This window comes from Melanostigma gelatinosum (genome assembly GCF_949748355.1).
Source record: "Melanostigma gelatinosum genome assembly, chromosome: 2".
Classification (NCBI taxonomy): domain Eukaryota; kingdom Metazoa; phylum Chordata; class Actinopteri; order Perciformes; family Zoarcidae; genus Melanostigma; species Melanostigma gelatinosum.
The window spans coordinates 25,494,661-25,510,266 of record NC_136635.1 but is presented as its reverse complement, the minus strand read 5'-3'; the positions used below and the strand labels follow the sequence as shown (position 1 = coordinate 25,510,266).

Genomic DNA, 15,606 nt, shown 5'->3' with positions numbered 1-15,606 from the left:
TTTAGACGCTCATTATATCACAAAAAGGAGCCATGTCAAAGGGTCATCCGGATCTGATGCAAAGCACAATAAGAGAAAACATACCTCCATCGTGAGCGCAAACACATAGGCCAGACCAGTAGAAATGGCTATGTGATAGAAGAAGTTCAAAGTGATTTTTTCTCCCCCTTCCTCCATCCCATACGATACCACATTAAAGTGTACAAGGATGACCTTGCCTTGTGCTGAACTCCACAGGTCGGACATGAGAGGAGAGGTTCCTGTTTGAGAGCCTGATTCACTGTAAGACAAATTACAGGCTTTGTTGAAGAAGGTGATTGGCTTGGTCTCCATGTAAAGAACCTGTACATTATGATTGTTCACAGAGTCTCATGGTCTCAATGATGGATTGTGTTTATGGTTTGAATGGTGTGGTGTGGATTTTACAAAGGGATTTTAACAGCCCAGAAAATCGAATATTAAAAGGAACAGGTTGTCATTTGGGGAAAAATGATTTTAGTTTTCTTGCTAAGAGTTGCATTAAAGAGGAGATTGACACTGCTCTAACAGCAGATAATGGTATAAAACTTCACATCTAACTTCCTGAGTGAAAGAAAATCAACGCATTTCCCAAAATGTCGACACATTCCTTCAAAGTAATGAGATTTTCTGTCTCATGAATTGTATTGTGGTTTTTATAAGGTAACTTGTAAATGTATTAAATTGCATTTTTAAAGTAACGCACCGAATTATGATCAAAGCAATTCCCTCTACCCTGCTTTTGAATTGATTCCACAAACCCCTATTACTAAGAACTAAACTCCATGATTTGAATGGTTTCTATACTTTATGAAAATTGAATAGGGCCCAATGTGCACACGTGATTCTTCAGCCATGTGGGTTGTGAGGACGTTCACACCATCCCACCAATGGGCCACCAGCGATGGAATTAAAAACCAAGCAACTGCGGTGGTTTTTCGGACAAGGTAAGTGGTCTGTCTGCCAGTAAAGGCCCCATACATATGTTCACGGAAGAGCCCCAGATCTGACAGACTCAGACAAAAACAGTCAGGCAGAGAAGCCTCTGTTCCTTGAAATGTTATACCATGAAGGTGATTGACAGTGGGAATACGTGAATGATGGTTTGACGCACAAAGGGAACATAGTGTAATGATGGATCGGGGTTGGATGAAGGCAGATTTTGACATTAGAAGATAAAATTATTTATGACATGATTCTTTCCACGATAGTAGCTCTAAAATGACACTACAGGCTGACGTTAATGTGAAAAAAACCAACTATATATCCATGCATATGGATCAAATTTTCGTAAAATGACTCCAAGGGTATTTTTTCAAACAGACTCCCTTTGGAGGACCAGAACAGAAGAGAGGAAATGTAGGTTATAAATAGGAATCAAAAGAACCCCCCTCCGTTTATTAGTAAGGGATGCCAGAGACACCGACGACTTTGAAAGTGGGAGAGCTTGTGAGCATTTTACAAGACAGGTGAACGAAACATGTGTGTTAAATCATTGTACCCGGCTAACTTGGGTCAGCTCTACCATAAAAGAAAAGAGATTACAAAGGAAACTAATGAAGACACTGATCAAAGTCTGTAATGATAATATGTAGCAGGTGTTTCAGGCCCCTGCAATCTGCCGCTGCACCACCCTCCCACCACCACGGCCGCCGCTCCATCCGTGAAACTATTTCACATGTGCATTGATAGGGAACAATGGACAGAACACATTTCAGCACGATTCAAAACATGTTATGAGGATGAACTCTCGGAGCGTACCTCAACTTCGGGTGATGCTTAAAGGCAGCCACATGGGCGCTGATGTGCATTTTACGGTGCACTTTCATGATCAGCAGTGAGTTGAAAAGGGCTGACGTGGTTGCAGCCCACACCGGCAGAAAAGCACCTGGATTTAAGATGAATGCAGGAGTTGAAAGAAATTTGGCGGGAGTTGAACTGGAGCATGTTCAAAGCATGATTGCTATTTTTAGACATAGTCTGAGATGAAAGTGGAACTGCTTCTGATTACAAAAAGGGGGAAGCATATGGAATATGTTGAAGACCAGGATATTTTTGAAGAGGAAATTCAGCATTTTTCTAAATGTAAAACTGAAAAAATGTTGACGAACTACAGTAGGCTACTACTACCACCACTACCTCACACAGATGTAATAATAACATAATAATAATAATGATAATAGAATAGAATAGAATATAAATGTACTTTATTCATCCCCAAGGGGAAATTTGTCTGTGGCAGCAGCAAACAGGGTTACACAATAAAATAAAATATTGGGTATGGAAAATGCACACTATATACAATATAATAAAGTAATAATTGCACGTTGATTCAGAAAGTAATAACAATAAAAGTGTGTAGTAGTAGTTGGTTTTGCTTTTGAACAACGGTTTCTTTTATTTTTTGTCATATCACAGTCATTTTAAGGGCTGTAAAACTTTAAATCACTGATTTAACAATTTTGCCGATGACAATTTGTAAATCTGTACCTGCGCAGTGCAACCTCTAGAGCGTTCCGAAAGCTGCTTCCGCCGCGAGCACACGTTCACTCTGGGACTTGTAGTTCTCAACGCAACGCTTTTAGAATCCCCTTCAACAATCTCTCCACCAAAAAACATTTTGCACTGAAGATATTCACGACCGGGCTCTGACTGAAATAACGCGGAAGACTGCACGTGCATGTGCCTTTTCTAACACGTGAATAGACATAAATACCAGGTAGTCGTGTACTACAACAACCAGGGTCGACTCGAATGAAAGCGAGGCAGTGTAAACACAACTCCGGAACATGAAAAGATCGGGTGACAGTGAGGGGGAGAAGAGAAGAAAGGTATTGATAGCGTTTTTCTCCATTGGGTCTGGCATATTTGTTGAGCCCTGTCGCTCGTTGAATATCTAATGCTCCGCGTGTGATGCTGCTGGCTGCCTTTTAACGGCTACAAAGCCGTGAATGTCAGCGCATACCTCACCTTGCCTGTTTCCTTTATTGTGTTTTCCATTTTCTGCCCCCCCCCCCCCTCAGACTTCCAACAATGAAGAATTACAGTTACATTAAAACGGTGCTTTGTCACCTAACGTTAAATGCACTGCCGAGGAGAAGCTGTAGCACGCAAGATAAACGTATCGGCACCGCCCCATATCAACTGATAACACGAGTTGAATCACAGCTTGTAGGCTGACGTTATTTGTAAGAACATAGTTCAACTCAGAACTATTCTATAGGTTGTAGGAGTTAACATATTAATGACACTAAACAAAAGGGAGCGTTTAAGCCTAATTTGTGATGTCAGTGTAGTTTGGAGAACGAACAATGAATCAGTTCTTAATAGTGGAGAAGTAAAGGAACAGCACAGTAAAAACAAATGGTCAAGTTGGTGTCTAGGGTAGTTTAGAGTTGGCAAGGTGCCAGTCCAGCTGCTTCAGGCTTTACAGTAGATACAGTGGATAAGAACTGGTGCTCTAGAAATGATGAGTTGTTGGCTGATGTTGTGATGGCCGTCGTCAACTAATACCCTCTGTGAATATGCCATCTGTAGAACCTGCTAAACTGTACCAGTGAGGTGTGTGCAGGATGAACAGTGATGGGATGCATGCATGTATGTAACCCGTGCTGACCAAGTGTTGTGTGTGCTGGTGCGTTAAGCGGTGTTTCGTGCTGACCTGGACTTATCCACGGTCTACAGCCTAAAACCCGTAACTTTGAGGTTGAGATCCTAAAGGTTCGTTGAGATCCTAAAGGAAAGGAAGGATGTTTCGCCTATGGTCATGGTGTCTGTCTGTCTGACTCTTCTGTCTGTTCCTCCTCTTATCTCCTGAATTGGATGCCGTCTGCCGTGGCACATATGTTTGGATCATGTCAGACAGCAGTGAAACTATGTAAGACGTGGTTCCTCCTGTTCATGAAAGCAGCCATGGCGGCCAGATGAGCGGCTCAGAGAGAGAGAACTCATTCCAGCTGGCCCTCAGGCAGTCAGGCAGAACTGCACAGACCTAATGGCTTAGCTTCCTTTCTTTATAGATGAATATAAGGATGAGCGAGAGGAATTTAATTGTAAAGTGACTGCATGACTGTTCGTGAAACCAAGGAAAGAGCTGCATGCATTTTGGCCACTTTTTTTGTATAATATCAGTGGTTGTACAGATAGTATGATAGTAACTAATAACTTGGTTATGCAGTAAGTGTGTGCAATGTCTGCAATGCTGCACAAAGTGAGGAATCTGATATGTAGGTCCACTGTCATTCAGGGAATGCAAGCACCATCAGATTAGTGCCAAATGAAGACACAATCTCCTTCGAAAATCCCACCACAGCAGGTCAGTAAAGCACACTGACAGGTGGGATGCCATACTCCATATATATCCTCTCCATGAAATAGAATAGGACAGTTGCCTATCTTCACCGGGAGAGTTATTCACACCCCGTCCACGTTGATTCACATAGATTTTAATTTCAAAATCCAAAATAAGAAAATATTTCTATGGATGGATCCATCAGACATTGTCTGACACACTCACTGTTTTCTTCGTTGTTACTACAACAATCGCAGACTATTTGTAAGGTTCTCAAATAGCTACTTTTCCATGAATGTCCTCCTCATGGCAGCATTGAACTTGCCCTTCACCCTAATGAATTATGTTTTCTCAGTATTGTCATCACAGGATGAAATTTCACTCATGCCCTGGCAAGTGTGAAAACGGCCCTGACCCTGTCCCTTAACCCGATGTTTTAATGCTGTCTTTGATGCACGCTCGCCATTTGGACGGTGATGACAAGTATAAAGTGCTGTGTCGAAACAGGAAGTGCGTGTGTGTGTGTGTGTGAGCGGCAGGCTAAGTAATGATCACACAGGGTCACCAGATGTTGTGAGGTCCCGGGCTCAGCTCAGCCCATTGCTTAGATCAGCCTCATTGCTTTGCTCTGGTTGTGGCACCTATAGTGCAAGCTGTTTAGGGTATTTAATTTCTGAACACTCATTAAAATGGTTTGTGTTTCCCTTGGCAATAATGTTAAATTAACAACTACCGAGGTAAAAGCTGATTATGTGGCCACACATCCAGACATGGTTAATCAATTCTCCCGCACAAAATGTTAGCTGGTGAATTAGTGTAAAGGAAACGATTTATGGCGACTAATACCGACGTCCTGTCATGTCAGGCCTGGTGTTTTAGCATGAGGGGGGGTGGGGGTGTCGGATTCAGCACATTCAGCAGCTTTGCGCTCTGCCGGCCATCTTTTTCTCCCTTTTAACCCGAGCTACATGCTGCCCGCTCTATTAATGAGCCAATGATGGAGAAATAGTGCTGGGTGCTGACATAAAACATGGGTTTGGATACCTAAGGCAGGGTAGCACATAAGCTCCAACAGAGCAAGATTTACACCTTGGCTCTGTATAGAATGGTAGAAAGGGGAACACTCTGCATGGGGGCTCTCACAGCTTCATCAGACCCCCGCCGGCCCAACTGTGGAAAAGCCAGGGCTCCGAAAAAAATACGACTGTGGCAGATAATGATACCATTACACTAATGGAGCTGGCAAATGAAGGAGAACCCAGATGCCCTGCTTTATTACCGGAGGGGGTCATTTCCTCGCTGCATTCCTAATGGCCTGAGCACACAGTATTGATCAGGCTATCATGCTGCTAATCCTCTACAGAATTACTTATCGCCGGCTAGGTGTCGATCCACCGCGTGCCCTGCTCTGGCCTTGCCGCTGGGCGGCCACTGTGTGTCCACCAGGGACCCGCCGGGCAGTCTATCCAGTCATGATTTAGGGCCGAGCAGGGATGGCGTCTGGGAGGTCTTCAGCAGTGGGCTGGCCAGTTCGACGTGTCAAAAAAGAAAAGAAAAAAGGAGGCAAATGAACCATATAGCTTTCATTTAATTAAAGAGCAGGCAATTATGTGGTTCCTCCCTCTTTATGGCCCCATTGGCCGCTATGGAGCAGGGGAAGCTGTGAGGTTGGGTGTTGTTCGCAGTAATTGTGTTGTGCTGTAAATAAGAACAGGCAGCTCTTGTGCCAACAGCAGCTGCGGCACGTTGGCCTGAGTTGATTACTCAAAGCTCCACATACTTACCTTCATTCGTGCTTCGTGTGGCTGAAAATTGGAGAATTCCACTTGCAAATTAGTTTCTTTAGGCCCTAACTATACTAAAACTACCAGTTGCAGTTCTGATTACTGCAATTAGAAAAGTGTCTTTATGTGAAAAACTGTAGAAAAGATTTCCTAAATTATTCATGGTATGCATTACTTGAACATGACCGAGAACGGCCTGGGCCCATCATCATTACAAATGAATAGCAGGGTCAGGTAGCACAGATCACTTTGCCCAGGGCTTGTGACCTGTCATATCCGTGGCCCCTTTACTGGGCCCCTGTGTGCATTAGCATCCTCAGGCCATTGGAAGCGTGGCGTAGGAGCATCAGCAGACCGCACTTGTCACCTCTGGCCCTGGCTAATCAAAGAGTTTACCTTAAGGGAGGGGGCATTTAGCCCTGTTCGTTAGGGCCACTGCAGCAGCCATAAAGAATTATTTATATATATCTGGAACAACCTGTCGTTGGCTAGGGAAACTAGCTATTGATCCAGATATTTAGTCATTTCTTTCTGCTTGCGCCATCAATATTGTGCAAACATCCATCCACGCGAGGGTTGACCTCAGCCCCGGCCTCTATTTTCTACTCCCATTGGAGTTCAGTGATATACTATTCTGAAAAGTAAAATCAATGAGTGAATATGAAGTTTTGGTGTGTAATATAGCGCAGGCCCGCGGCCCCAAGGTATTTCATTGATTTGCTATATGTGAGCGTTGGAGGGGGCTGATTAGTCTGCCGCTGCGCTTTCCCTCAACATGTCTTTACCTTGTTTCGCCTGTTTGATCTTTGGCTCATATATATTTGGACTGAGGTGTGTTTACAGATCAACTCGGTCGGTCAAGCTTCTCTTCAAACTAATTCAGCCAACAGGCTAAATAGTCGCATGACATGTAATGTGTTTTACAATACTGCTTAAAGTTCATGTTGTTTAGTTTTGAAAGAATTTACTGATTGTCGTATGTTTTGCTCCACTTCATCTTTAAATTATTAAATTCCCTTTATATATACACCCTACAACTGGTGACATGAGCGAGCTGGTTCCTTGACATAAAAATGATGATCCAAGTTAGTGTTCATCACCCATGAGATGGTTCCCTGTTTATGCCATTGGTTATCAGCTGCATAAGTGTTGGGTTAGCTTCTCAGGACCAATATGATGTTGTTCCCTCACCTCTTACCATCTTCTTTTTTTTATAGTGGTCTGTGTTGAATGCATAACGTTTTAGAGGTGCACGATGTCTGCATTTGGTTTGCATCTGGAAGGATATCAGCTTTTACGGCCCCGCCTGCATTATCTCATGGTACATGGCTAAGATGGCCTGTCACGGACTCCTGTGTGTGCTCGCCAGGCCCTTTGATCTAACTGAACATTTAAATGGAAAAACAGAGATGGGCTCATGCTTGGCATTCCAGTTTTCAGTTTTGTGTGGCTTGGGGATTGAACGCCATTGTGAGTCAAACTGTAACTAAAAGGGACATCTGCAGAGGTTTACAGCTGCCGTCTAACCTCTGACTGGTTGGCTACTATGTAGCATGAAGCAAGATATGATAGCAGATATGAGGGAACATAATTCATGTCTTACACCCATGCAATCTGGCTTAGTTTGGTTTCCTCGAGCGGCCTTCACTCTACCCAAATTCAAAAAATCGATGTTGAAGCTTGAGCGTTCAAAAACAATAAGACATTTGTGAAATACCCCTTCAGGTAACAATACTTAGTATATCGCTGTCCCTAGCATTTACCACCCGGATGGTTTCTCTCATGGAAGCAGTCACTAAGATCGGCCAAACAGCCCTTGACAGCTCACGTGTCTGACAGCCCCTACCGAGCACCTCGTATTAGTGTTGAGGCATTAGCCACAGATGTCAGCGTATTCGCAAACAAGGCCGCGGTGTGGCTCATGCAAACTGGGCGACCAGATCAGCTGTCAGATTCAATGAGATTACATCAAATGTGACCCGCTCAAGTAGGGTTCATCTGTCATGCATGTGTCCCGTCACAAGAGAGACATAGAATAATCAGTTCAATCAATAGATGGCGGTGGCTCATTGGACATGTGCTGAATAAACATGGGAATGACCCTCTCAACTCGTACACAGAGGCAAGACTCTCCTGGGGGTTCATTAGCCACTCGAGGCTATGATCCGGGCTAGTCGTTATTTTCCATTTCTGTTTGTTTGGGGTTCTGGTGGTGTGTGTGTGTGTGGGATTTTGTGTAGCTTTATGGGTGTAAGTGTGAGGTATGGGTGTCTTTGAATGTGTGTGTGTGTGTGTGTGTGTGTGTTGAGGCTGCTTTTTATAGGCTTGATTAGCACAATGGATATTGGAAAGATTAACATTGATACAGGTGATATTGCATCAGACTCATTCAGTCTCAGACTATTGCTACCCGGCCTGAATACTTCATACAGGGCTTCAGAGTGCGCCCAACAACTAATACTCTTGTCAAGTGCAACTAAACATTTTAATTTCACTCAGCAGGTCAGTCTCTGTGTGTATATGTGTGAAACTCTTACTCGAGCAACATCGCAACGTTAAACATGCCGGTTGTTCAAAGAACTATTGATAATTTTTTCATCACAAGAAAAATGGTTCGGTGCCCGTTACACCTGTCACCAAACATTTTCAGTAATTCTTCCCTCAGAAGCAATATTCAAGGAGACAACCTTACCACCAATTTCTTCTCTGCAACGATCGGCAACAGCTGACTGCTGTGAGTGCATCCAACTTCATTTAGTCTCTGTCGCTCGCCCAAACACTGCTACGCACACATTACGCTACTCTTATACCAACATATTTACACACGTAAACATACAGGATATTATAAAAACATGGCCTTTTTCAAACAGTTGTACTGCGGGCAATTCACGCGTCCTTATCTCTCATTCTTAATGCATCACAGGAGTTGTGGACCCAACATCTTCGGTGGAAATGGCCTCATGTGACCGAAAAACATTGACCCAAAACTATCGTTTACATATTGTTTTAAGATATGACCATTGTCTATAGGCACTGAAAATAGGTAACGTTTAAATTGTATTCATTCCGGCGCCAAAAGGCATGGTGAAAACTTCTGTGTGAACCTAAATGCTGGTGCACCTATTAGGTGTAGAAGGTCAGTCTGGAGCCCGGTCACAGCCGCCACGGTTGTTGCTAATTCTAGCTAACTCTAATAAAATGATCTCGCTCTGCAAAGCAAACCCGCACAAGACAGATCAGTCCGCCTGCTGTTTATTTGTGAATTCATTCTTCCCTTTGTAATGACTCACCTTGCCAATAAAGTAAAAGTGCAGACTGCCAAGGTGTTTCCCAACATCTGGTTCCAATAGAAAGTCCAAAACCCGTCATTCACAAAAGCTGCAGGAGACCAGGTTCACGAGGCGCTGTAAATAGTAACTGTTAATTTGTACATCATAAGCTCTTTTCCATAAACATGAGCAATGAAAGTGTGTTAAAATACCTGGCGGCGAGCTTATTGCTTTGTAGACGCTGAACATACGCAGTGCCTCCTTTTAGCCGGTGCCAGGTTGTAGCATTGCAATTAGCTTAGCCAGCTGGAGGTACACATGGCTTCCCCAAAATACCACAGGTAGTTTCTACTTGTAAAACAAACATGAACGATTTTGAAAAATAGTACTGTGTCGCTTTTATGGGGTGTGATGGTAATTATGTCAGGCGTAAGGGGTTCAAGTTTGTATGTTGTTTGATTAGCAAATATTCTAATAGAGCTGGTCCCTGTGACATCAGATGCTTTGGGTAACTTTGGTAACCACACCATCTTCCAGTCCGTGGTAGGTCTCCTGGTTATCCTCTCCTGGATTTGCTTTCATGGAGCTTTGTGTACTGTTCGTTCCAGCATTTACTCTGCATCAAGTCTTTGAGAAGTGTCTCCTCACTTCAGGTAGTCTGTTCATGTCTCAGTGATTCCTTTTCTTTTTTGTCTCCGAGCCCCTGTGTGTTTTTTCTTCTTCATCAGCCTAACTTTTCCTTGCATATGCGAAGGAGGCAACGACAGCTTGACTGGCATGCTGTCAGACAGGCGATGCCTTTCCAACGGTGGAGCATCAGCCCTTTCCTGTGAGCTTGTATATCTGTGTGTGTGTGTGTAGAAAAATGGGGGTGTTGTCAGGACGTGACCGGCACACTTTGCATGTTCTTCTCGAGACAGGTGCTCCTGGGCGAGCACTAGTGCATGACAGTTGCCTTTCATCGCTGTCTTCTCTACACTTAACCCCTGACCAGCCCTCCCTCCTTCCTCTTCTTCCTCATCCTCTTCTCCTCCCACCTCGTCTCCTCCACGTCTGACCTCTTCTCACGGCTCTTCCCTCGGCCGTCCTGAGTGATGGACTCGCTGGAAGGCTTGGTGGGCGGGTTGCGCTTTGTATGTGGTGGTGTGGCGCGGCAGGCTTGTCACAAGCCGAAAACACTGTCAGGCCACGGAGAAACCCAGCTGTCCAGACTGAACTGCACAAACACGCACACACTCGCACACCGTGCACGCTGAACGCCCACACCGCAACTTTTTTATTCAACAGTCCGTAATTCCATCCACCGCCGCTGTCAAGCACTTGATCAAACGTGCATAAAGAAAAGAGCCCCATGGCTGAATCCCATCTCCTCTCTTCCTATCGTAATGTAGGCAGATTTTCCCTCCTCTGCCTGTTTCTTCAACGCTGTTTATTCAGATGAGCCTGACTGGAGGGCAGCGGGTCACATCCACTTGCCTGGCTAAAACGGTCCTGAATTGAGGGTTGTCTCCAGTGAGATGGAGAGCGAGGAAAAAAAACACAAGGAGGGGTTAGGAAGGGCTCCTGAGCGGTCATGTCAGGGCTGTTTGCGGGGCTATTTGTGTGTGTGTGTGTGTGTGTGCGCTGTGGCAAGGGTGAGGGAGTTTGAGGGTTCACTTGTCAACCCCTGTGTCATGCTTGCACTGGCCCTGTTATGTAGAGGGCATCCACTGTCATTTGTTGCAGTACTGTCTGAAGTGGAGTGAGCCACAGAAGCATAAAAAGCAGCAAGCACACTGCGAGCTCTCAGGTGCCGCCAAGTATCACACATTCATTTAAAAGTACAAACTCGTACTCGGCGGGAACTAATCCCTGAATGACTTGACACCCCAAAGTTTGGAGATTTGTTTTACAGTTGGCCTTTTAATCTCCATCGTGCTTGTGTTTATTCACGATGGAGATGATCCAGATATTTTCTACATAGGGCGTACTTCATTTAATGTTGTTTTCCCCTTTTATTCTTTGAGCTTCACCATGTTAAGTGAAGTAGGTGGATTAAAGTCGTGCTTGAAGCCAACTTTGGGGAAGACATGAACTCGTTAAGCTAACAGTCATTTTGTACTTCCAAGTTATTTGAAGTGTATCCTTATGTGTGTGTGTGTGTGTGTGTGTATCGCCGTTTTGTCAGTGTAGGTGTATGCGTGTGCTCGATCTGACATCCATCTTCCACATTCTCTCCACTATGGAAAATAACGTAGATGGTTAAGACTCCTTAAACTTGTTGTTGGAGTGTCAGTGGAGACGCGAGCACCGTGAGCTTAATCCAACAACAGCCCGCTCTGCTTCCTCTCCTCCTTCCGTACAGCACACTGCACGCCCGCAATCTGGACCCCTTCCTCTTACCCATTGTCATCTATATAGGGGGCGGGGGGGGGGGGGGGCATTGTCACGTATGAGATGGACTCATGTAAATGTGGTGACAGGCTACTGTCTCGGCTGACTGACAGCACAGAGGGATTGGGCTAATCTGAGTGACTGATTCGAGGCGCGCGGCGGCTTCGGCTGTCCCCATAACTCCTGAGAAATAGACAGCTTTGCCGGAGTTATCTGTGTTTGTAAGTCCTTCTGCTGCGCTGGGATGACAATAGGGATTAGTGCCAAGGTTCTTTAAACTGTTTTTTTATTTTATTTTTGGGAGGGGGGGGGGGGCTCTTATCGGTGTCTCGGCAGGATGCTGCCGCAGCCAGTTTTTCCTTGACTGTCAATTAAAGAGGGGATCATTAACTTCAAGGGGATAAATGTTCTAACACTGGTATTATGTTGGGAAGCTAAGTCGCTGACAGATGTTCCAACTTTAATTCTCCACTTGTTTTTTTGTCCTTTAATTAATTTATGTATCACTATTCGGGTTTTAAATATTTCTTCCCCCTGTCTGCTCTTTGTTAGCCTGTAATCTCAGTTACCATGGTAGTCGCAAAGACGATTGGGCCTTGTCACTCGCCTGTGTTTCTTACGCGGTTCAATCGGCAAATGTATTCAATATCGCCCCAAACTGAAAGGTAAACAGCATGTAATGGCGCGTGTGTTCCTCTGCACTGCCTCAGAGCAGCCTGCAGGGGCCGGGCGGGAGGAGAACAGCACCTCCCGTGTTCTTTTTCTAGGACGACCCAACGACTCAGAATGGCGCTTGATAAAAACAACACAGTTTGTATCTCTGAACGTTTTTTCTTTTTCTTTTTTTGCGGGAGGTAAACAAAAGTAGCGTATTTGGGGTTTTCTTTCGGGGGAAGCTTTGTTGGCGGTTGTGAAGCAGCGAGTGTGACAGCTGTGGTTGAGACTTTCCTCAGAGCGGAAGCGCAGACACACAGACGGGATACAGTAAAGGCGTGTTATGTACTGCAAGGTAGAGGAGCCACGGAAAACCAGAGGAGGGGAGACGTTCAGGGGAGTGGAGGAGAGACTGCTAATGGGCAAACTCTCTTCATCCACTGCCGTCTCCAGCACCACCCTGTTCTCTGGTGACAGCTCTTTTCCTTTGTTCTCCCCCCCCCCCCCCCCCCTCTCGGCCCACTCTCTGCCGGGGGATTCGTGACAAGTTTTCGCAGGCTGATCAAACGCTCCGGTGACACCTGATTAGGATATAGTGCGTGTTTACAGCCGTGCATGGCGAGGACCCTCCCCCCCCCCCCCCCATCCACCTTCTCAGACAACAAGGGGAGACTTCACCTTGACTAATTAAATTTGCACCTGCAATGCCAGCTGTGACAGCCACTGGAGGACTGCATTTATTTATGTCACTCCATACATACACACTTCCTGTGACGTTCATGCGGGCTGAGTTTGCAGCGGCGCCTCTGTTTACCCACAGCGTGGGTTTTAAATGCTTGCGTGTAATAGCACGGCTTTCACAATTGCTTCTGACTGACAACGAAGGAAAATACTTTCACTTGCATTTTTTTTGTGGGCTTCATTTGAACACATGCATTTTGAGTTTTATGCAGTATCGAAGGATGTTTGGTGGTATAGCCAGTTCGTGGTTTGATTTGACCCGGCTCAGTTCTGCGTGCTAACTAAAACAAATGGAAGGCTGCGTTTTGAGTCTTCGAGATCTAATTTTAGGGTTTTGAACCCTTGTTTAAAAAGATGTCGCTCAGTGTGAATGTATTTAATCATGGACTAATGTGCGTACATATGTGTGCTTGTACATGATGTGCCTCTCAGAGCGTGTGTATGTATCTATCTAAATCAGTGTTGGGAGTGTAAAAGGCCACAGCTGAAGTGAGCAGGACATCAGTCACCCAGTAGCAGGAGACAGGGCCTGGTAATTTGTGGCTCTCCCCCGTTTCTCTCTCACTCCCTTTTATCTACCCCCCCACCCCACCCCAGCCTTCCTCCTGAGCCTCAAATTGACCAGGCTCGACTGCTGGTCATGCTGTATTACATGGGTTAGATGAAGTAATTATTTCTAGGCCACTGACTACAAGCAAGATTAATAGTTTTTGAAACGGCCATAATGGAGGGCTGACCCGCCGTGACATAAGCATTATTTCAAGCTCACCTCCACTCTCATCCCTCTCACCTCTGGGGCAACTGGCGGAGTGTGATTTATACCTGGGTTAATGAGGGGAGGGGACCTATAGGAGGCCAGGTCCTCCAGCATACCAGTGCAGTGTTACACACAGAGGGGTCACTTGAGGAAGGACTTCGCTTTTTTTTTCTTTTTTTTTAGCTTGATTGGGTTTTGGAAACAATATGTAAAGTGATTAAAACCAACATCACTTCTGTATGTTGTAATTTGATATAAAACAGTTCAGACTGCTCGCTGACACGTCTGGAAGAATAAAACAATATGCTACTGATATACAATCCTGCCGTCCTGGGTCGCTTCATCTGTCCATCCCCCTCCTCCCCCCCCTCACCCCTGATGCTCTGGAGCCTCAAGGACCAGAGGAGCTGGGAAGCTGTCACTAGGTGGCACTTGGACATCATGTTATCAGATGCTCTCTCCCCCTTCTTCACCCCAGCCCACCCTCCTCTTCCCCTCCCTCTCTTGATCCCTTCTTTCTTGGCTCCCTCACTTCCTCCGTGCTAAGTATACCTCAGATGTCAGGGTGTTTTATTTTTATTGGATGAGGGCAGTGTGTAATGCATTCACCTCCGTTCCTGCCAGCTGTTAAATGCCCCAGAACATGGTCTGGCCAGGCTCCGCCCCGTTAACCCCTCTGATTGGCTGTAATAATTAGCAGAAGTGAACAGTAACTATGGCGCCTAGCGAGGGTTTGGGACAGCTTGCTGATACGTACGTGACAGAATGGGCCGTCCCGCCTGGGCTTTACTGACTTTGGGTCTGGCCCAACCTGGCCACGTGTCCCCCCCCCCCCCCCCCCCCGTGACTCCAGCGCATGTGTGTGTTTTGAGCTTTAATATTAACCCTCAACTTAAACACATGCATGCAGTGTCGCACCAGCAATTACATTTTCAAATGGCTGGGTTCGTAAACCTCCAGGATGTTAATCTGTCACCATTCAAGCTACTGGGAAGAGTGAAAAGAGGATTAAGCTATTCAATTCCTGGTAGAATATTTCCCCTTTGTTCACAATGAGTGAAGGAAAAATAAATAAAGAAATGAGGTGGCTTCTCAAGCAAGACAAGTGCCGTCTGCTATACTCCGGGATTTGGCTAATGCCATTATAGCAAACTTATCTGCTTCAGGATTCCAGGAAGACGGGCTGACGGCCGTGTAAACAGCCACAAATGATATTCGGCCCTTAATTCAATATTAATCTGAGGTCCCATCATAATGCCAGTTTATCTGGGTCAAAGAACTACATGAGATAGAATTAGAAGTGTCCTAGATGTGCAGTCCACATCTGTTTTGTGCCATATGTTTTTCTAGTGGCTCAGGTCATTGTCAGCATTTGTACTTAGGCCACGGCTCAAGCTTGTTCATAATACCACATTCAGAAATCAGTTCCAACAAATGGGTATCAACAAATAATTCAAGAAAATATGATACAGTTGAACAGTCACATTTTGATGATCGAGCGGAAAACTTGACGCAGACCAGATCCTCTCCATTTTTGATACGTTGATCGTCTTCATTCCATGTGTTGTGTGTGAATGTGACATACAGCTGGTAAAATGTCCTTGGAAGTGTTTTGGCAAGCAACATACTTCATCAAATCTTATGTTTAGCATAAGGTTATAATATACCACATGATAATTGTCACAGCTGTCAGCCAACGCGGCACAGTACCCCCCCGTC

At 45.2% G+C, this 15,606-nt stretch overlaps 1 protein-coding gene across 1 annotated transcript in view; it reads left to right on the top strand.

The window, feature by feature from the left end:
- The first annotated feature begins 2,767 nt into the window (after positions 1 to 2,767).
- The window catches only part of fto (FTO alpha-ketoglutarate dependent dioxygenase), a 115,158-nt gene continuing 102,319 nt past the window's right edge, over positions 2,768 to 15,606 (top strand). The window contains exon 1 of the mRNA XM_079288608.1: positions 2,768 to 2,849. Within this exon, the coding sequence (XP_079144734.1) occupies positions 2,808 to 2,849 (42 nt within the window). The 5' untranslated portion in view covers positions 2,768 to 2,807. The remainder of the gene's footprint in view (positions 2,850 to 15,606) is intronic.